Raw genomic sequence first — 24,374 nt, 5'->3', positions numbered from 1 at the left:
AACTCTAAGTGTGTGTCACCATACCTGGCTAATTATTTTATTTTTTGTAGAGATGTAGTCTTGCCTTGTTACCCAGGGTGGTCTCAAACTTCTGGCCTCAAGCAATCCTCCCACCTTAGCCTCCCAAAGTGCTGAGATTATAGGCATGAGCCACCATGCTTGGCCAAGAGCCATTTTATAATTGTCAGAAAAACATATTTCCCTATAACATATTTTAATGCATATTTAATCTTTCTATTAGTCTTTCTAGTCTTTCTATTAAATTTAAGAAGCCAAGGACAACCCTATTTATGTTCAGCAGTTTGTTTCAGTTTTTATCACATTTGAAAATGACTTGTACATTTAATGAGTATCTATTATTTAATTTAGGATTTCAAATTACATGAAAATTTATTTATAGCTATTTATCCCATTTACCTTTATTTCTTTGTTTTTAGCAGTGTGCTGAGATTACTTATGAAAATAGGTAATAGACAAAGCTAGTCATCATTCCAAATTATTTATCTATTAATTATTTTATATAACTGCATGTCAGGCAAACACTATAAAAGTAATGACCTTAAAGTCCAATAATTCAGAGGACACAGGCATTCCCATCAATTTGACAATCTTGAACTCTTCCCATTTGCCAAAAAATTTCTAAGTCACATGAACTTGAAAAGTGCCTGGTCTTATTTGCTTAATTTATGAGTACTCATCTATTTATAAGTCAATTTGGTACCATAGACAAATACAGCCAGATTTGTACATGCAGCCAGATACAAATAATGATCATGTAGCTTTAATTTTTAAAGCTTTAGCCATATGTCAGGCATAACTCACTAGTTAAAAGGGGCAGTTAGATTCAAACTTCATCACTATCAAACTAACAATTTTAGTTTAAATTTTTCTGTTCCATGTAGCTGAAGCCCCTTACTGAATTTCAGAGAAACCCGAGTAGCAAAATAGTTGTGTAGACCAGCAGGAAGAGAGGAGCTAGTGGAAGAAGGTTAGCTCTAAAGTAAATTAGAAAGCTCGTAAGTCTTTTTTCTACATTAGTTATTACCCAACGTTCCTAGATCATAGAGGATCCCCAGTCCCATTGTTTTTAATCCTATCAGAAACTGTGGTATCTGGTGGGCTGATTGATGGGCAGCTTCTTCCTCCACCTGCCCAGGATGGTTAGGGCATTCGCATTTCCAATGGTCCTCTTGTTTACAATATGCACATCGTGGCCTCAAGACTGTATGGCCATTTTGGCCAGCAGTGGGGTCCCTAGGGGTCTTACCCGTGGCCATTTGTTTTTCCTAGCATGCTCCATCTTGTGCCTCGACTGGTTGTGGGCAAGAGCCACAGCAAGCAGCATAGCTTGTCTCATGTTGCATTGCTTTTGCCCTTCCTGGACTTGAACAAGATGAATTAAATGCCTTAAAGGCAATCTCAGCTACTTGAGATGTTGATATTCCCAACACCTTTTCTACTTTTTTTAGTTTTCCTCTTATATCAGGGGCACTCTGACTGATAAAACTCTCAGGTTACCTGGGTGTTCAGGTCAATGTCACTGTATTGCTCGAAGGCTTTAAAGACCACAAGAAAGGAAGAAGCATTTTCTTTGGCCACTGTTGTACCTTTATGCCTTGTTCTGCTGAAGTCCTTCTACAATTACATTCCTCATTTTGCTTGGAGGTTTATCTCAGATGGTTAGAGCAAGGCCCTGCACTAGACAGAGATATATATATTTTGAGTCTGTAATGTGGTACTTATGGAGATTCCTTCCCAGTGAATCACCAATGGGTTGGGTATCCCCTAGTCACCTAAGAGTACCTAAAAGGGCTGGAGGGAGCAATGTAGCCCCTCAATTAAATAATTTTCTAATTAGGCTGTTTCTGTACCATCAAAATATTAACCACTGTTTAAGCCAAATATTACTGCTTATATCAGAATACAAGCAGATACAGAAACAGCCAATCAAACAAGACAAACCACAGCATTTTGGACTCTGACTTTGATCCCCTCAATGGGAGCAAACAGACAAGGCTCAAACTTGTCCCTGTAAGCTTCAGACATCTTTAATCCATTCTGGATGGGGAAGGTTGATCTCCAGCCTATAATCAAGCAAATAATTTGCTCAGTCTAGTTGATTGGAGTAGACAGCAACCCTGAGTCAGGCCTCCTTGGCTGCCACTAGCAGCTTCTTCAGGGTTTGCTGAGTGGTCTTAACAACATTAAACAAGTGACTAGACAAACCCGAAACTTAACACATACACATATACACATCCAAGTTCCAAGTTCCCAGTCCAGTTCCTAGTCAAATTTATAATCAAGAGTACCACGTGAACATACCCCTTATTCTCCTTTCAATTAAAGTTGAAATCCCCTAACAAAGCCCCCTTGTGGAGGTTGACAAGGCCCCTTAGTGGAAGTTGATAAGAAAGGAGCTGAGAGTTGGTCACTTGTACAGAGATTAATTCACCACAAAATAAAAATAAAAATAATGAAAAAATGTGTTCCAAAATTCAAAACTTCTCTTTGCTGCAAAAATGAAAGTAAAAGCACCAAAAGTCAGCAGGGCCATGCTGGAGAGACAGAAACCAAGAGCAAATCACTGAGTAAAACACCTGGACAGCTGCTCAGACCCTCAGGTGGATCCCATCCCTAATATGGAGCTAGTGAGCCACAGGCAAAAATGTCCTGAAAGGATTTACAGAAGTCTGATCTGGGTCACCAACTTTGTTGTTGAACTAAACTGGGTCCATTTGCCCATGCACAATGGAAAGCCAAACACTGAAGAACCAAGTTTTTGCAGCAAGAAAGGTTTATTGTGAGTGAACTGGCAAGGAAACAGATCTCAAATCTGTCTCGCCAAGCTGAGGATTGGGGCAGGTTTTATAGTCTGAGGGTAATGAGGCATGATCCTAATTGGATCTTGCCATAGGATGATGTCAGGAGGTATGCTCTGACTGGATCCTTCCCTGGTGTGATACCAGGACTCTGTCTGATTGGATCCTGCAGCCCACCATGCAATGTATGCTTCTTAATTTTAGTGCATGTTCCTTGTTCTGGACACTTAGCTTCTACCTGTGGTTGCATGCTTGGTTTATCTTAGTATGTTCGTGGCCTTCAATCTGCGTGTCCATGGCAACTGAAGAGCTTTGTTACGTTAAAGTTGAACCAGATTGATCTGATGTGTTTACACAACCTATAAATATATTTCTAATTACATTGAATTGAAAGTAAACTTTTTATTATAAGCAGTGTTGTTCTTATACGGATGTGAATATATGTCATATCCCAGAGAAGCAGAGATACTATTCCCCAGTACATCTCCTTGTAGGCATAAAATCAGATCTAAAATATAAAGGTTATGGAAGAAAAAGATAAATGTGAGATCAGGTGACAGATTCACTGTCTTCACATAATCCAATATTATCATCACTCCATGATTATTGAGATATATTTAACTCTATACTATGCTACTTTTAATTTTTTGTTGTTCTTTGTAGTGATCTTAATATTAAATTTGAGAAGCACATTTTTTAAGTGCTCTTTGTTACTTCTTACTTTGGCTTATAGTTTGGTCTTCTCACATCATTTAAATAATATTTGTATAGGGATAAAGGAAGTGCAGTTTTGCTGATTTTATAATATATACAATATGGAAACTTTTCATTTTTTTTTCACTTGTAGAATTTCAAGAACCCTATGCTGTCGTAGTACTTCTGGAGAAAGATCTCATTGTAGTTGATCTGACACAAAGCAAGTAAGTTATCCATGTACAGATTAACACTTTTAAACTCTATTTATTTTAGATAATTGGCATTTGTATTCTTTAGATAGGAAATATTCTTTGTGTGAAAATTGGTTTGCTAGAATTACAGAAATGCACTTTGGTTCAATGGTGAAAATGAAACCAGGAGAATTTGGGAAACACTGAGAAAACTGTAAGACAACTTAAAGGCAGCACCTGATGTTTGGACAGAAACATTGAAGACTCAGGACACATAAAATTGATCACATTTTTGTTGTTTCCTTAAAGAAAATCAATCGTTATGAAAACTTGTACAATGTAATAGCTGAGTAATGGAAAATGACACATGATAAAAGTATTATTGCACTACTGCAGCAGACAACACAGAACACTAGAATCTCAGGGGCAGAGAAGACAGGGGCCTTCTTTTACTTTTCTTCCTTTTTCATTATGTTACAGGCAATTGGAAAAAAAGTGTAGAATACTGCTATTATAGTGGTGCTCTCCACTCCTTTACATTGTCAGTAAAAATCTTCTGTCCATTTTTATTATAATGGTAATAGCATGAAACTAATTTCCATCATTATATGTTCTTCCATTGATCTTTTAGCCTCATATATTTGTAATACAATTTTGTAAGTTGTCTCTCCTTGGCCTGGAATAACTTTCTCTTCAATTTTTCTCCTTACCAACATCTTATCTGTAAGATTCTCAAGTCAGATATCACTTCCTTATTTTTAAAAAAAATTCATTATCTATATAATTTGGTAATATATCCTAATATGGGCTGTCATAACCCCCACATTTCTCTCTTCATAGCTTTTGACACAGATACAATTTTCTATTTGCCGTTGCTTAAAGATTGTCTTCCCACTAGGCTGTAGACTCCATGAAGGAGGGGCTCTGTCTCCACATGGAGTCAGCTCTCAATAAATTTTTGTTGAATAAATCAGTCCGAATTCTACTCTTCAAGTTGTTTGTAAATGTAAGATCCAGGGTTCTTCCTCATACTAATTTGCAGATATTATTCTCAGGATTTTAAAAGGGATGTAGGATTTGGGCCATGAAATCATCATAACTGGGAATTCTGCTTAGCTGCCCTAATTATCAACATAAGACTTTTTGTGTAGATGTAAGGATTTATGCTTATTCCTCTAAGAAGTTCTAATATGAGTCTTATTAAAATATACTCTTCTAATCTCATTGGTAGTCAACTCTTCTTTGTATGTCATATTTGTTGGTTACTCATACTTTGCCTAAGTATCTAACATCCTTGCAGGCCCATTATACTTTACCTTTCATGGCCACTTTCTTCAGTATATATATATATATATATATACACATACACATATATATATACTGTATATATATATATTCTTTCATTTCAATTTTGTTTTATTGTGACAGAATATGCATAACATAAAAGTTACCATTTTATGTATACATACATTCTTGTGCTTTTCATTACCCTATATAAATATGTGAATTAACATTTTGTTTGCAAGTTTTCGTCTAACATTTTACCTTTTTTAGCATGTATTAAAATCTCTGTGGCATTCTCGTTTCATTGGCTATTACATGGAATTTAACATGTCAAAAACTGAGTATGTTCTCTTTCCCTCCAGATGGTTACCTCTCAGCTATATTGAATGTTAAACACGTTATAACTTTGGAATCCTTTTCATTTTTTTTTTCTTTTTATCTTTTTCTTTCCATTTAATCCCCAACCCAAAGGCAAGCATTAGGGTTTACACATTATTTCTATTCTTGATTTCTTGGATTCATATCTTCATTTCTATTTTCACAGTAACCAGTTTATACTTTTATGTCTAAATTCCTCTAGTAAATTTTTAGCTATTTCTCTTTAATATCTTTTTGCCTACTCTTTGCTAATGTACTAAAATAATTTTTCTCAAAAATTTTCATAATATTTCACTTTGTCAGGAGCCTATTATTGTTACCTCTTGCTATTATCAAATGATAAATTGTAGGCCTTGTCTTCAAGGGGATCCATTTATCTTCTAACTCTTTAAACTTAGAAATGTTAATAATTTGTACTCTGAAACCGAGAATCTCTGATATATTTAGTTTAACCTCTGGTACCTCTAGTTTAACCTACTTGTCACTTAAAGAGACATGAATTGTTCCTTTAACCTGATTTTGCATATATAACTATTCTTATTTGGGATACTATCTGCAACATTTCAGATTGGTAGAAAGAGAACTGCTGCCAGAACACACACACATACACACACACACACACACACACCCCATATTTTCTGGAGATTGGACTAAACTCCTAATTTTTTAATTAAGTTCCTAATAATATGAGAAAAAACTGTTTTCTAACAGGCACCTCCTACCCTAAAAAAACACATTGTTTCAGAAGTTATATGATGACACCTGGAACAGATATGGCATAGAATAATACTAATTTCCTCCTTGCACAGTGCCTGGTACATATGATGTTCTAAATAGCTACAGGGATTTTAAATTTGATTTTGTACTCATTTCCTTTTTAAGGTTATAGTAAGCTTGAGGATATGAAAGTTATTACATCCATAAGTCTTCATTCCAACTATGTTCTCTAGTTTACATAGGAAATGATCTTTTAGATAGACACAGTCACATACACACAAACCTACATATGACACACATCTTTTCATTATTCCTGCAAAAAATTTAAAAGTTTCCTATCTATTACGTCTTTGTCTTAGTCCCTTTTATATTGTTATGAAGGAATACTCAAGGCTAGATAATTTATAAAGAAAAATGATATGTTGGTTCACAATTCTGATGTCTAGAAAGTCCAAGTTTGAGTGTCTGCATCTGTTGAGGGTCTCAGGCTGTTTCTACTCATTGCAGAAAGTGAAGGGAAGTCAGAATGTGCAGAAATCACATGGTGAGAAAGAAAGCAAGAGCGAGAGGGGACAGGTTTCAGGCTTTTTTAAACAGCCAGCTCTCATAGGAACTAAGAGTGGGAACTCATCCCTGAGGGAAAGCATTAATCTATTCATGAGGAATCTGCCCCTGTGAAGGTGAAAAACATCCCAGTCATAGCATTCTTCTCCTGAATCCCCAAAACTCACGTCCTCACATGTAAGATACAATCATTCCTTTCCAATAGTCTCAAAGTCTTAATTCATTTTAACATCCATTCAAAAGTCTGAAGTCCAAGCTTATAAAATATGAAACAAGTTCTTTACTTCCAAGGTAACAATGGTTGTATAGCTGTTGGGTAAACATTTCCACTCCAGTAGGAAGGCATAACAAGTCTTATGCAGCTTTAAAACACAGCAGAGTAGACATTAAATCTTAAAGCTCCAAAATATCTTCTTTGACTCCACGTCCTGCATCCTGGAAACACTGATGCAAGGAGTGGGCTCCCAAGGCCTTGGCAGTCCTGTCCCCATGTTTTTGCTGTGCACAGTCCATGTGGCTGCTTTCATATGTTGGAATTGAATGCCTGAGGCTTTTCCAGACTGAGGTTGCACACTGCTGGTGGCTCTGCCTATGTGGCAGGTTTCAGCATGGGCACCCAGGCTTTTTGATATATCCTCTGATATCTAGGGGGCAGCTGCCAAGCCTCCACGGCTCTTGTGTTCTGGGTGCCTGCAGACAACACCATATGGATTCACCAAGGCTTATGGCTTGTGCCCTCTGGAGCAGCAACCACAGCAGCAACTGGGTCCATTTGAGCCGTAGTGGGAGCTGGAGTTGTAGGGATGTAAGGAACAGCGACCCAAAGGGGCACAGTACCCTGGTCCTGTCCTCCAAAACCATTCTGTTCTCCTAGGCTCCTGGGACTGTGATGGGATGGGTGGCCTCAAAGATTTCTGAAATGCCTTTTGTGCATTGTCTTGACTATTAATACCTTGCTCCCTTACTGGTCATGCTAATCTCTTTAGCAAGTAGTTGCTTAGATTCCCCTCCTGAAAACACTCTTTTCTTTACTACCACATGGCCAGGCTGCAAATTTTTCAAATGTTAATGCTCTGCTTCTCTTTTAATTATAGATTCTTCCATTAGGTGATTCCATTGTGGACATAATTTAGTGTAAGCTGTTAAAGTAACAATGCCACTTCTCGAGCACTTTGCTGCTTAGAATTTTTTTCTGCCAGATACTCAAGGTCATCACTCTTAAGGTTAACCTTCCACAATGCAGCCAAATTCTTTGCTACAGTGCAACAATGCAGCCAGGTTCTTTGCTGCAGTGCAACAATGGGGATATTTGCTCCAGTTCCCAATAAGTTCCTAATTTCTGTCTGATACCTCATTAGCATGGCCTTTTCTACCCATATTTCTGTCAGTATTTTGGTCACAACTACTTAACCAGTTTCTAAGAAGTTCCAAACTTTCCCTCATCTTTTTATCTTCTGAGCTCTCCAAACTCTTCCAACTTCTACCCATCACTCATTTCTAAAGTGCTTCCACAATTTCAGGTATCTTTATAGCAACACCCCGTTCCTCAGTACTAATTTTCTGTCTTAGTCTGTTTTGTGTTATTATAAAGGAACACCTGAAGCTAGTAATTAAAAAAAAAAAAGGTTTATTTTGTTTGCAAGATTGGGCATCTGTGTGTGGTGAGAACCTCAGCTGTTTTCACTCATGGCAAAAGGTGAAGGGGAGCTGAGCTGGTGTGTGTAGAGATTACGTGATGAAAGAAGAAACAAGCAAGAAGGAGGAGGCTCCAGGCTCTTTTTAACAACCAGCTCTCACAGGAACGAAAAGGGAGAACTCATTCACCTCCAAGACAGGACATTAATCAATTCATGAGGGTTCTGCCCCATAAGCCAAACACCTCTCATTAGGCTCCACCTCCAACACTGGGGACTAAATTTCAAGATGAGATTTGGAGGGAACAAACAAACATCCAAACCATAGCACCCCCATTGAAAGAAAGTCAAAATTTATTTGTATTTTAATATTTGTAAGGATACGAAATAAATATTTACCATTGTATATAAGTAAAGTGCTTAGTTTATTTTTAATGAATTAACTAAGTAAACTTGTTATATAATAGTTTCAGATTAATAGAATTCATTGTATCTATATTAGCAAAGCAATGCCACTGTGGAGTGTTAGAATTATGAGAAGTAAATTTTGAGCTTGAATAAAATTTTACTAGCATTAATATTACATTTTATAAATTACTGTTACAAAAAGATCATTTTTGTTCATACAATTCTTGTTTTATGGTACTTAAAAAACAAGTGAAATTTATAGTAAACATTTAGAGACATTTTAGGGCTTACTTTATCAAAATTATTTTCTATTTTTTCTTTGTAAAATAACACTGATATATTGTCTTTATCTATTAGTTTTCCAATCTTTGAAAATCCATATCCCATGGACATTCATGAATCACCAGTTACATGCACAGCATACTTTGCAGATTGTCCTCCGGATTTGATTCTAGTACTGTATTCTATAGGAGTCAAGCATAAAAAACAAGGATACAGTAATAAGGTAAAAGTAGAAATTATAAATAACTTTTCTTGTATTCATATCACATGATCATACTTTTTCCCATTACTTTATTTTCTTACATTCCATATAGGAGGACTTGAACTAAATTATTTCTAATTTAAAAGCCAATGTCTATTAAAGGCGTAACTTCTTAAATTCAAACTTTCTAAATGCTACTTAGCTTTAAGCCTACAGAAATATAATTTCTTATACAGAAGGTATATAATTATATACTGATATACTTATCTATTATGTGCATTTATATACTAAGCATGTACTTATACTAATATATATTTGAGTCATAAGATATAAGCTTTATTTTAGATGAAAACTTATGTTTTAAGAAAACAAAAAGACTCAAGTCTTCCTAGTTTATAATTAATTAATTAATGGTTTAGGAAACATAATTATTAAAAGTCATTTGTTAAATAATATTCTAGAATTTTTTGTTACAGTTCACTACAAGATTCAACTACTTATAATTGTAACAGATTATCTATTATGATTTCTGTTATTTTCCCAGGGCTATTGGGATGGACAACTTCCAGAGACACTATTTACATAGCTTCTATGTTAAATGGCACCACAGTAGTTTGGTGGTACACAGACTATATGACACATGTAGCAACACTGTATTTGTACAATTAAAAATACTTCTTTGATTTGTTTATATAAATGGTAAGATTGATTAAAATCTATATTTTTAAGGGAGATGGAATTGTGCATTTAGACGTGTTTGTTCAATGAAAAAAATTAAAAGACACACACTTCATTCTTGATTATTTTACAGTTAGTTTGTTTAAGTGAACTTTTTATCATTATTTTAAGCTATTTTCATTTTAAATTTCTAAGCCATTTGAACATATATATATATACTTTCTGGATAATCTATTTAGGAGTGGCCAATCAGTGGAGGAGCTTGGAACCTTGGAGCACAAACATATCCAGAAATTATTATTACTGGGTAAGTAGATGTATTTTATGAGTTATTAATTCATCAACAAAAAGATGTTTACTGAGTCTTGATACTTTTCCATAATTGTGTTCTATGCAGAATAACAGTTTAAGTAAAAGTGAAAATATAAGAAATTGCTTCTACCCAAAGATTCTCATCTTGACAGAGGATATAATCAAACCATTGGAAACATAATAACAAAAAAGAAAGCATAGATTATATCACCAAGAGAAAGTCAGAGTGGGGAAGTCATGGGATATTAGTCTTCACTGGAAATCACAGAATATTAGCTTTACAAAGGCCCTTACAAACACTTACCTATTTCTGCCAAATTCAGGAATCACTGCTCTATATCTGTATGAGGTGGTTATTTTAAATATTTCTCAAAACTTACAGCACCAGAAATAACACTTCTTTGTATGACTTGTTGTTTTAATATTAGGAACAAAAATAGAGACATAGCTAATGATAAATATGAGATGTAAAAGGTAATAAGGGTTCTGCTAATGAGAAGATAGAGTAAATATACTTTTTCCTATTCTTCCCACTAAACGACTAAAAACTCTGGATATTATATATAAGATAAACATAAGATGACTAGGAAATGTGAAGAAGCGTCAGACCAGGTAGGACCCCTAAGTCTTAAAGAATGACATGGAAGTCAGTTCCCTAAGTTTTCTTTCTGCCTCATATATCCCAAAATTAGAGCTAAAGAAGCTAGTAACCTAGAAATGTGAATGGACACAGATGAAAAATCCCAACAAAATCTAGCTCTCTTTAGCCATGGAATGAAGAAAGCAGCAGTGTATCAAGACAGAAAACATTTAGAAAATAATCTCTCTACTTAGGTTTAACAACACACACACACACACACACACACACACACACACCCCTTCCTCCCACACACACAACTATGGCCCCACCCCAACTCACTCCAGTAAAGGCCAAGTGGAGAGCTTAGACTTTCACCCTTGTCAAGGTATAATGAGGTACCCCAACTTCCCCAGAATGTCAGATAAAGCAGAGTAGGGAGCTGGGGCTTTGAATCATGGGGTGAAACCCCTCTTTTGTGGTGTCAGTGGGGAGCTAGAATTCTCACCACTGCCCAGCAGTAATGAGTAGCTACCGTTCCCTATCCCCTTCCCTGTGTCAACAGAAATAAATGAGGAAGGAGAGAAGAAAGGGTGGGACTGAAAAGTATTAAGGAAATAATGGCTGAAAACGTATCAAATTTAGCAAAACAACACGAACCTTCAGATTCCAGAAGCTGAGCAAACCCCAATAAATCTATACCAAGATAAATTATCATCAAACTTCTGAGCAGCAAATACCAAAAGAAAAAAATCTGGAAAGTCACAATAGAGAAATGACATCTAACCTATAGGGCCAAACCAGTTTGAATGACAAAAGGAAAAGTGAGTATTTTTCAAGTACTGAAAGAAAAGAACTATCAATCCTGAATCCTATACCCAATGAAAATATCCTTCAAGAATTAAGGCAAAATAAAGATCAAAATCCATCATTTCCAGATGCAATAAACTAAGAGAATTTTTCAACACCAAATTTACCTTTAAAAAAGTAACTACAGGAAGTTCCCTAAACAGAAAGGAAATGAGCCTTAGTTCATCAAGAAGGAAGAAATAATACAATAACAAAAGTATGGATAAATACAATAGGCTTTCCATTTCTTGAATTTTTAAATGTATAATGGTTGAAGCAAAGATGATAGTAACAGTGTCTGATGTTACTATAATCACATTGACTGGTGTGGTTCTAAATGTGTATAGAGGAGATATTTAACACAATTATAAATGGGAGAGGATAAAAAGATGTAAAGAGAGTTAAGGCTTTTATATATCTTGAACTGGTAATAAGATGACACTGGTAGAATGTGATAAGCTGTGATACAATGTAATACCTAAAAAAACTTTAAAAATTATGCAGAGGTGTACTTAAAAACACTACTGACACATCAAAATGGAAGCACTATAATAATTCAAGTAACAGGAAGGCAGAAAAAGAGGAAACAGGAAGAAAAGCAGAAAAAATTATATGGTTTACTGAAGCCCCAACATATCAATAATTATATTAAATATAAATGGTCTAAATACTTCCATACAAATATGAAGATTGATAGAGTGGGTTAAAAACATGACCAGCTATATGTTATCTGCAATACACTCACTTCAAATATAACAGCATAGACAATTTGAGAGTAAAAAGACAGAAAAAAACTATGAAAAAGAATTAATTGAGAGTGACATCAGCAAGGTAACAGAATAGGAAGCCCTAGACTTTGTTCTCCACAGATACACTCACTTTACAACAATATATGGTCCAAAAAGCCATTATGATAACTTCAGAAACTATTTAGGAAGTCACAGTACCCCAGACAAGCTCAAAGCCAAGAATGGTCACACTGAAATGGGTAAGAAAAGCATGGCATTTCAGCAACATCAGTCCTTTTTCCGAGCTGGCACAGCTCACAATTAGGAGGAAAGGTGCAACTCATGGCTTCACCTTTTTGAGGGAAAGAAAAGAGTGGAAGATATATGCAATGTTCTAGATTTATAGTGGCTGCTCAAGGGACTAATTTCTGTATCATCTGATAGAGATCTGGCATACTCTGCATAGCTGGGTGCCACTGAGAGCAAAATATATTTCAGTGGCTTGTAGCATCAGAGAACCTGCAGTATTTCAGACAGATACTAGAGGCAGCAAGATACTACAAGTTCCTGAAAAAGCAACTGGAAAACTTCACTAGTTAGGAATTACATGCACAAGCCCAGAGAAGACATATTCCCATAAAAGGTTTGAGAGGCTCTTAGAATCTCTACCTGAACTGATTTATGAAAAATGTCCCCTGTACAAAGTCAGTCCATAAGGATGTGACTACTTTTTCATATTAAAGTCAACAAAAATAAAGCATACAAAGAGACAGGGAAACATGGCCCAATCAAAGAGACAAAAAAAAAAAAAAATCCAGTAACTGATTTTAACCCTGTTCCTACTTGTCCCAACAATACTCACTGGTAGCACTTGCAGCTATGACATTTATGCCAAGATAACTTTACCTCAAAATATCTCACTTTTATTATTATTGTTGTATCACTCTAGTATATTGACTTTGGAAATAAAAGACATCATTGTATTTATAGCATTCTGTTTTTAGTAGTGGTATTTCCATTTACAAAATACAGTAATTCTCCATCACTGAAAATATCATATCCTAGAAAACACAGCATTCCTACGTGTGAAGGTAACATCATTCTTGTACAGTTTTTGGCTGAGGATTCATTTGGTGAATTTATTTTTTCCAAAATAGACTATTCTGATGTTAGTCCTGTTCAGAAATAACTCCAGGAACAGTTTTCATGTTTTATTTTCACGTTGAAAACCAGTCAGATTTTCTTCAGTCTCAAAAAGTGTGTTTATGTAAAATTAAACGAGCACTGGAAGCAAGCTGTACTTTTTTATTCTAAATGGGAAAAGGGTTAAAGAAACAGAAATCTGTTGACAAAGAGTTCAAAATAATCATCTTAAAGAAACTCAATATATTAGAGAATACAAATAGAAAACTAAACAAAATGTGGGAAATGATGCATGAACAAAATAAGAATATCAACAGAGTTTGAAATTATTGAAAAGAAACAATTCTAGATCTGAAGAATACAATAATTTATTTGAAAAATTCATTAGAGAGTGTCAACAACAGACTTGGCCAAGCAGAAGGAAGAATCAGTGAACTGGAAAATAGGTCACTTGAAATTACTGAGTCAGAGGAACAAAAAGAAGAGGGCCTAAGAGCCGTATGAACACATTCAAGTGGACTGATGTATACATTCTGGGAATTTAAGAAGGGGTAGGGGGAGAGAGAGAGAGAGACAGAGAGAGAGACAGAGAGAGAAATAGTGAATGGAGCAGAGAGAATGGAGCAGGGAGCTTACTTGAAGAAATAATGGTCAAAATTTTCCCAAGTTAGAGGAAAGAAATGGAAATTCAAATTCAAGAAGCTTAAACAAGTCCTATAATATGAACCCAAAGAAGCTCATAAAGAGACACATTATAATCAAACTGTCAAAAATCAAAGACAAAAAGAAAATCTTGAAAGCATCAAGAAGAAAAATTCTTATCACATGCAAGGAAATCCCCATGAGACTGTCTGCAAGTTTTTCAGCAGAAGCATGGCAGACTAGAAGGGAGTGGGATAATATACTCAAAGTGCTGAAAGAAAAAAACCCCACCAACTTAGAATACTATATTTGGCATAACCAACTTCAAAAATGAAGGAGAAATAAGCCCTCCCTATATAAACAAAAACTGAAGGAATTCATCAACACTAGACATGTCTTACATAAATTGCTGAGAGTTCCTTCAGTTGAAACAAACACACTAGACAACACCACCAAAGCATACAAAAACTTAAAAGCTCTCTGGTAAAGTTAAATTTATAGACAAATATAGAATATTGCAATATTGTAAAGGTGGTGGATAAATCACTTTGATTTCTGGCATATAATTTAAACAATAAAAACAATTACTATAAAACTATGATAATAGATGCAAAATATAAAAATATGTAATTTGTGACATCAATAACATAAAGAGAGGGTGAATGTAAAGGAGTAGATTTTTTGTATGTAGTTAAAGTTGTTATAGTTTAAAATAGATTGGTATAACTAGAAGATGTTTTATGTAATCCTGATGGTGAACACAAAGAAAATGCCTATAGAATATGCACAAAAGAAAATGAAAAAGGAATAAAAGTATGTCACTAAACAAAAATATAAATGAAACCCAAAGGAAGCCAACAAGAGAAGAAAAGAAGGTCAAAATAACCACATAACATATAGAAAATAGTAAAATGGCATTAGTAAGTTCTTCTGTACCAATAATTATGGTAAATGTAAATGGATTAAACTCCCTAATCAAAAGACATAAAATGGCTTGATTGAAAAAAGTAGAACTATATGCTGCCTCCAAGAAACTCACTTTAGATTTAAGGACACACGTAGGTTGAAAGTGAAAGGATAGAAAAAGATGTACCATGCAAACTGTAACCAAAAGAGAACAAAATGAACACATTTATATTGGACTTTAAGTCAATAACTCACAAGGGACAAAGAAAGACATTACCTAATAATAAAAGAGTCAATCCAACAGAAAGATATAAAAAGTACAAATACATATGAATGTAACAGCAGAGCATCAAAATATATGAAGCAAACATTGACAAAATTGAAAAAATGAACAGAATAACACAATAATAGTAGTATGTTTCAATACCACATTTTCAATAATTGATAGATCAACTAGGCAAAAGATCAAGAAGGAAACAGGGTATTTGAAAAACACTACAAGAACAATTGGGCCTAACAGATATACAAAACACTACACCTAGCAATAGGAGAAAAACATTCTGCTTAAGCACACATGGACCTTGTTCCAGGATAAGTAATATGTTAGGCCAGGGGTCCACAACCCCTGGGCTGCAAACCAACACCAGTCCATGACCTGTTAGGCACCAGGCCACACAGCAGGAGTTAAGTGGCAGGCAAGTGAGCATTACCACCTGAGCTCTGCCTCCTGTTAGATCAGGGACAGTATTGGATTCTCATAGGAGTACAAACCCTATTGTGAACTGCACATGCAAGGGATCTAGGTTGCAGGCTTCTTATGAGAATCTAACTAATGCCTGATGATCTGAGGTGGAACAGTTTCACCCCGAATCCATCTCTCACCACCCCTGTCTGTGGAAAAGTGGTTTTCCACAAAACTAGTACCTGGTGCCAAAAAGGTTGGGGACTGCTCTGTTAGGCCACACATATGTAGATGCAAGTTATTAGTAATGTTAGTTCTTTGGTTGAGTGGTTCCAATACAATTATATTCTGTATATTAAATCTGTTACATGCATTGTTATTTTCATATCCAGTATTACATGATGAAAAATAAAATAGAATTAAATTTTGTCAGGGTATATAGAGTCTCAGACCAACATCCTGCAGATTATTTTTAGTAATAAAGTTTAAAAATATCTGTAAGTTTATAATTAAACATGCAAAGTCATTCATAGTCTTTTTTTGTAATAGCCAAAAACTGAAAACAACGCAAATGTTCATCAATTGGTGAAGGGGTAAATAGAGTATATCCATACAATGGAATACTATTTAACCACAAAAAGGAACAAATTATTAATACATGTAAGAAAGATTATCCTCAAAAACATTATGCTAAGTGAAAAATGCAGACACAAAAACAGTAGATATTATGTGGGTTCCACTTATATAAACATTCTAAGAAAAAAAAACTCTATATAGGCAGAAAGTAGATTATTGGGGATCTGCTGGGGATGGGAAACATGGTTGCATATTGCCATGAGTAATTTTTTGGAGTGACGGAAATGTCCTAAAACTGGATGATGATGTCAATGTGACAACTGTGTAAATTTACTAAAAATTATCAAACTATACACTCACAGTGGTTGAATTTTATAGTTATGTAAATTACATCTGAATAAAGCTATTAACAAAGTAGAGTAAGCCACTCAGTGACTAACCCCCTCTCAAAATAAAAAATCAGTTAAAAAATCATATAAATATGGTTCTATTTCTGGACTCTCTACTATGTTTCACTGATGTATATGTCTGTTTTTCACCAGTAGCACAAAAACTTTATTGTAGCTTTAGGGTAAAACTTAAACCTCATGTAGTTTGAGTCTCCAACTTTGTTTTTAGTTTTCAAAATTGCTTTGGCTAATCTAGTTTCTTTTCTTTTAAAAAAATGATTTCAGCTTTTATTTTAGATTCAGGGGTACATGTGCAGGATTGCTACATGGGCATATTAGACACAGGTAGTGAGCATAGTACCCAACAGGTAGTTTTCAACCCAAATCCCTCTCCTTCCCTCCCTGCTCTAGTAGTCTGCAGTGTCTGTTGTTTCTGTGTTTATGTCCATGTGTACTTAATGTTTAGCTCCCAGTTATATGTGAGAACATGTGGTATTTAGTTTTCTGTTCCTGTGCTGGCTTACTTAGGATTATAGCCTCCAGCTCCATCCATGTTGCTGTAAAGGACATGATTTCACTCTTTTTTATGGCTCTGTAATATTCCATGGTACATATGTACCATGTTTTCTTTATCCAGTCCACTGTTGTTGGGTGCCTAGGTTGATTCCATGTGCCATTGTAAATAGCATGACAATGAACAAACGAGTGCATGTGCCTTTTAGGTATAATGATTTATGTTGCTTTGTTTATATACCGAGTAATGGGATTGCTGGGTCAAATAGTAACTCTGTTTTAAGTTCTTTGAGAAATCTCCCAACTGCTTTCTATTTTCAGTAGTGGCTTAACTAATTTACATTCCCACCAACAATGTTTAAGCATTCTCTTTTCTCTGCCATCTGACAAGCATCTGTTACTATTCGACTTTTTAATAATAGCCATTCTGACTATTGTACAATTGTATCCTATTGTATTTTGATTTTCTTTTCTTTCTTTCTTTTTTTTTTTTTGAGACAGACTTGCTCTGTTGGCCTGGCTGGAGTGCAGTGCCATGATCTCGGCTCACTGCAATCTCTGTCTTCTGGGCTCAAACAATTCTCCTGCCTCAGCCTCCCAAGTAGCTGGGATTATAGGTGTGTGCCACCATGCCTGGCTAATTTTTGTATTTTTAGTAGAGACAGGGCTTCAGCATGTTGGCCAGGCTGGTCTAGAATTCCTGACCTCACATAATTTGCCCCCCTCGGCCTCTCAAAGTGCTGGGATTACAGGTGTGAGCCACTGTGCCTGGTCATGTTTTGATTTTCATTTTTCTGATGATTAGTGATGATGAGCATTTTTTCATGTTTATTGGCTGCTTGTATGTCTTCTTTTGAGAAGTGTCTGTTCATGACTTTTGCCCACTTTTTAATGGGATTATCTGTTTTTTGCTTTTTGGTTTGTTCAAGTTACTCATGGATTCTGGATATTAGACCTTTGTCAGATGCATAGTTTGTAAATATTTTCTCCCATTATGTAGGCTGTCTGTTTAGTCTGTTGATAGTTTCTTTTGCTGTGCAGAAGCTCTTGAGTTTAATTAGTTCTTACATGTCAAGTTTTGCTTTCGTCACAATCATTTTCGGGGGCTTGGCCATAAATTCTTTGCCAAGGCTGATATCAAGAAGGGTATTTCTTAGGTTTTCTTCTAGTATTTTAGTAGTTTGAGGTCTTACATTTAAATTGTTAATCCATCTTGAGTTAAATTTTGTATATGGTGAAAGGTAAGTGTCTAGTTTCACTATTTTGCATATGGCTAGCCACTTATGCCAGCACCACTTTTTGAATAAGGAGTTCATTCCCCATTGTTTGTTTTTGTCAGCCTTGTCAAAGGTCACATGGTTGTAGGTGTGAGGCTTTATTTCTGAGTTTTCTCTTCTGTTCCATTGGTCTGTGTGTCTGTTTTTGAACCAGTACCATGCTGTTTTGGTTACTGTAGCCTAATAGTATAGTTTGAAGTTGAGTAGTGTGATGCCTCCTGCTTTGTTCTTTTTGTTTAGGATTACTTTGGCTATTCAGGCTCTTTTTTGGTTTCATATGAATTTTAGAATAGTTTTTTTTCTACTTCTGTGAGGAATGATGCTGGTAGTTTGATAGGAATAGTGATGAATCTGCACATTGCTTTGGGCAGTATGACCATCAGTTTGTTTATTTCTACAAAAAATTGTTTTACCATATTTTAATTGTGATTACACTGAATGTATATGCTATTTAGGGGAATAAACATCTAATAAGTGATACAATTATCAATAACATATATCTCCTTTTATTAATGCCTTATTTTTTGGTCAACATCTTACAATTTTCGGCATTCAGATCTGGCACAAACTGTGTTAGATTTTATCTATTTCTTGGTTTTGGCACTGTCGTAAGTGGTACTATTTTGTTATTTCCAAATGTCTATTGCTATTCCATGGAAATACAATTGATTTTTGTATATTGATATTGTGTCTTATAATTGTGCTAATCATTTATGAGTTCCAGTATCCTTTGTGTAGAATCTCTAGGATTTTCTACATAGCCATAAAATCTGCAAATAGAAACAATTTTATTTCTTCCCTTTTAGTCTGTATGCCTTTTATTTCTTTTTCTTCCCTATTTCAGTGCTTAACACCTCCAATAAGATGTTGAATAAGAATGGTGAGAGTGAACATTTTTTTTGCTTTGTTCCTGATCTTAGGGGAAAACATTCAATCTTTCATTATTATGTATGTTAGGAGATATCTGTAGGTTGTTCCTTCACACCTTTTATCTGGTTATAGAAATTTCCTCTGTTCCTAGTTTACTGAAAGTTTTTTTAGGAATGGATGATAAATCTTGTCAAATGCTTTTTCTGCATTTATTGAGATGACTATATGGATTTTCTCTTGTAATCTGTCAATATGGTGAATTTTAATATGGTAGTTGATTTTTTAAGTGTTTGTCTTACCTTCCTAAGAAAACCCACTTAGTCATTATGTACTGTCCTTTCTATATATTACTTGATTTGCATTGCCAATATTTTGTTGACAATTTTTATGCCTATTCTCATGAGGAATATCGGTTTGTAATTTTTGTTTATTGTAATGTTTTTGTGTGGTTTTGGTGTCAGGGTAATGCTGACTTCATCAAAAGTGTTGGGAAGTATTAAATCTTCTTCTATTTTCTTGATGATTTTTTATAGAATTGACATTTGATTATTACCAAATAATGATGCAACTCTAGATACATTTGGTGATTTGCTTTTATATTTTGAAACTTAACTTCAATTTTACTATGATATTCAATTCATATTTATATTAATATCAAAATTATCATTTTATTGAATATAAATAATTTTACATGAAAATATGTTGTTCACTTTCCACAGGCCATTTTTCATTGCTCTCCATTACACATATAATCTTTTTACAATAAAGTCTAAGGAATTATTGTTCTTTTTCTAATCTTTAGATTTTAGTATATTGTTTAAGAAATGAACCATTGTTTTAAGCTTAGAAATGGTTTAGCACACATTAGTTTTCATTAACGTGGTATTTTTGAATCAAAATTGTATCAACAGTAACTCAAGTGTCTGTACATTTGGAGTGATGATGATTTTTATTTAGTATACTTTAATTAATGCTAATTTATTTCTCATCTAGTCATGCAGATGGATCAATAAAATTTTGGGATGCTTCTGCAAGTAAGTTTCAAGTTTCTGTACAACAGAAACCAATTGGTTAGTATTTACTTATAGCCAACTACCACTTTTTAGTTTGGGCAATTAAAATTTCAGATATATTTTTAGCATACATATGTAGCTGTGTTACAAAAATCCATTACCTACATTGTTAGATCAGTTGAAAATATTATCTCTACTTTACTTCTCTTCTGTAATATAAGGTAAACAAGACTAAGTCACTCTTTGTCAGCAACCTGTTATATCCACAAGAGGCATGATACATCAGAAAAAGTACCAAACTTTGTCAGATTAACTCTGTTCGAGGAATTTCCTTCACGCCCTACCTGTGTGGTCTTCGCCAAGTGCTTATATCCCTCCAGTCTTCTTTTTTCTTCCCCACTCATCTACCACATCCTTCAAAGATCAAATGATTTGATAACTGTAACAACTCTTTTTAAATTCTTGAGAATTATGTAACTTAAAGAATAAATAAGGTACTCTGCTCAATGTTGAAGGACATGCAAAGATACTTAAGACTTCATTATACTCACATATACCCTTCAGAAAAATTGTGGTCATTAGAAAAGGTAAAGAAATGCACATATATAACTATAGGGAAAACAATATAAGAACTCTAAATGCAGACTATTTAGATCAGAAATGAGAGAGTCTTATTGAGACCTGGTAGATCCAGGAAAGGTATTTTGATGGAGTTAACATTTAGTGTGAGTTTTGGAAGATAGTTAACTTTTGACAGGAACAGGAGTGAAGAACAAGTTAACAGTGACTCTAAGTTTCTGCATATGAGTAACCAGGAAGATGTAGGTAACTCTTTTGGAAAGAAGGAATATAAGAGAGCTTTGAATTTTTTAGTAAAACCAGAAAATTCAAGTAAAAATATCCAGCAGATAGGGAGAAAAGTCAGAAATGGAAACCAATGAAGAAGCAGCATAAAAGTGATGTTTGAAGCTGTAGAAATGAATAGCTTCTGAGGAAGACTGCAATAAACACACAAGCAGAGGAAGAAGGTTGAATATTGACAATATTCTTAGCCCACAAGGTAGAGTCCCTTGAACAAGCAAACAAACTATCAGCAAGAGAAAAGGATTAAAAGATCTAAACTCATGCATTCTAAAGTCCCCTTCTGATTTCACATAATAAAAAGCAAGTGCCTAAAGAGAAACTTCAAAGGGCAACAGACTTTCTGTTGATGAATCTTTTCATGCAAACTTGAGTTTGTTCCTGGAACAAAATTCATTGCATAGTGATGCCAATGCTCCTTTCCCAACACCTCAAAGTCACTTTTTGGCTTTTAAAATGTGGAGGACCGGGCGCGGTGACTCACATCTGTAATCCTAGCATCTTGGGAGGCCTACGCAGGCGGATTGCCTGAGCTCAGGAGCTCGAAACCAGCCTGGGCAACACGGTGAAATCCCGTCTCTACTAAAAGAAAAAATATATATATAAATTAGCCGGGTGTGGCAGCATGCACCTGTAGTCCCAGCTACTCAGGAGGCTGAGGCAGGAGAATTGCTGGAACCCAGGAGGCAGAGGTTGCACTGAGCCGAGATCGCACCACAGCACTCCAGCCTGGGTGACAGAGCAAGACTCTGTCTCCAAACAAAATAATAAGTAAAATAAATAAATTAATTAATTAAATTAAATTAAATGTAGAGAACACTTTAACACTTTAATTATTAGAGTGAATAACACCATTAAGCATGCATAGTAATATTTTGAGAAGGTAGTTTTTAAATAAATATTTTATCACATTTAGAATATAAATTGCAAATGATTGCAGCATGTTTAATATTTTTACTGTAATCAAGGTCAATCTCCAACTTAATGGATGTCTAAAAAAATCACTTAGTTTGCTAACTTTGTGAAACACTGTCTAATACAGAGAGCAAAATGAATTTGAATAACTGAGTTTATATTATTATGTATCTTAGTTTTCTATTGCTGAGTAATAAATTACCACAATTTAACAACTTAAAACAATACCCATTTATCATCTCACTGTTTCTGTGTGTTAGGAATTTGATTATACCTTAGCTAGGTCCTTTGCTCGGGGTCTCACAAGACTGTAATCAAGGTGTTGGCTGGGGTTGCGGTTTCATGAGACTCAAGGTTCTCTTCCAAGCTTATGTAATTGTTGGCAGACTTCATTTTCTTGCACATTCAGAGCTCATGGTAGCTTACTACTTCAAAGCTAGCAAGAGAGTGTGTCTCTTTACCTTCAGGGAGGGCCTCAGTCCCTCTTTTAAGGGGGCCATCTGATTAGGTTTGACTTGTTAAGAATAAGCTCTTTGTTGATTAACTCGAAGTCAACTAGTGAGGGACCTTAATGATGTCTGCAATATCATTTTACTGTTTTCATGTAACATAAATAATCATAGAAATGATATCCTGACCTCAGAAGCCAGGCTATAGCACCCAATACAATCCTTTGCCCATTTTTTAAAAAAATCTATTTTAGCTTGACGTATTTCAAGCTTACAAAAAATTGCAAAAATAAAGTACTATGAAATGTTTTATACCTCTCAACCAGATTCTCCTAATATTCCTTCCCTCTCCCCGGCTCTCTCTCTTACTCTTTCTCTCTTTCCTCCACACATTTTTCTCTCACACACATGTACATATATACATATAGCTTTTTTCCTTATCCATTTCAGAGTAAGTTGGAGACACATTACATATCCCTAAATACTTCAGTGTGTATTTCCTACAAACATTCGCTTACATAACCAGACTTTAGTCATCAAAACCAGTAGATTAACACTGACACAACACTATTGTCTAATCTCCGGATTTTATTCAGCTTTTGCAAATACACACACACACACATATATATGTATGTATATATATGTGTGTATATATATGTATGTATATGTGTGTGTATATATATGTGTATATATATATATTTATTTATTTATTAGACAGAGTCTCGCTGTGTCGCCCAGGCTGAAGTGCAGTGGCGCAATCTTGGCTCACTGCAAGCTCTGCCCGCTGGGTTCCCGCCATTCACCTGCCTCAACCTCCCGACTAAAGTAGCTGGGACCACAGGCGCCCACCACCATGCCCGGCTAATTTTTTTTTTTTTTTGTATTTTTAGTAGAGACGGAGTTTCACCGCATTAGCCGGGATGGCCTCGATCTCCTGACTTGGTGATCCGCCCGCCTCGGCCTGCCAAAGTGCTGGGATTACAGGCGTGAGCCACCGCGCCCGGCCGCAAATTAATATTCTTTACAACAAAAAAATCCAGGATTATTTTTGCATTTAGGCATTGTATGTTCTGAATTTTAAAAAATCTGGAAAAGTTCCTGAGTCTTCATTTCATGACATTGACATTTTTGAGGAGTTCAGGCCAATTATTTTATAGAATCTCCTTCAGTCTGGTTTTGACTAATGTTTCTCATTATTAGATTCAGGTGATGCACTTTTCACAGGACTCACATTTAAAACTTTACTCAAGGATCCTTTATAGAATCATAGTTCTTTTATAGACTTATTATCATCTGGTCTCCAATGGAAAAATATTCCCCCAAATATTCTTGAAAACAGTTCACAAACACAAGTTAGGAGAGTATATCTGACCCTTTCTTGACACAGAGCCACTCAGAAAAGATCCCTTCTTAAATAGTTACAGATTCTTGGACTCCCAATATTGCTAACTGGTAAATTACTATGTTTCTTATCTCAAGGAGTGTCTAAAAATTTGTTGAGAGGAGTAAACCCTCTAGGAATACCATCACCCTCTCATCTAGCAATGAAAGGGGAAAACTGAGATAAAGAATTGAGGAGTCTCCGCTAAGGAAGAATTATTTTCTTTTTTTTTTTTTTTTGAGACGGAGTCTCGCGCTGTCGCCCAGGCTGGAGTGCAGTGGCCGGATCTCAGCTCACTGCAAGCTCCGCCTCCCGGGTTCACGCCATTCTCCTGCCTCAGCCTCCCGAGTAGCTGGGACTACAGGCGCCCGCCACCGCGCCCGGCTAGTTTTTTGTATTTTTTTTAGTAGAGACGGGGTTTCACTGTGTTAGCCAGGA

General features: G+C 35.3%; 1 protein-coding gene across 4 annotated transcripts in view; it reads left to right on the top strand.

Annotated features, from left to right (window-relative positions):
* STXBP5L (syntaxin binding protein 5 like) overlaps positions 1-24,374 on the top strand; it is a 475,147-nt gene that overhangs the window by 297,844 nt on the left and 152,929 nt on the right. For all 4 annotated transcript variants that reach the window (XM_033211089.1, XM_033211087.1, XM_033211090.1 and 1 more), the window contains exons 12-15: positions 3,667-3,739; positions 9,049-9,196; positions 10,093-10,160; positions 20,311-20,351. In XM_033211089.1, coding sequence (XP_033066980.1) covers positions 3,667-3,739; positions 9,049-9,196; positions 10,093-10,160; positions 20,311-20,351 — 330 coding nt within the window. The remainder of the gene's footprint in view (positions 1-3,666; positions 3,740-9,048; positions 9,197-10,092; positions 10,161-20,310; positions 20,352-24,374) is intronic.

This window comes from Trachypithecus francoisi, unplaced genomic scaffold (assembly GCF_009764315.1).
Source record: "Trachypithecus francoisi isolate TF-2019V2 unplaced genomic scaffold, Tfra_2.0 Lachesis_group0, whole genome shotgun sequence".
Taxonomy (NCBI): Eukaryota; Metazoa; Chordata; class Mammalia; order Primates; family Cercopithecidae; genus Trachypithecus; species Trachypithecus francoisi.
The sequence above is the reverse complement of the archived record's forward strand: the minus strand, read 5'-3'. Positions and strand labels throughout refer to the sequence as shown.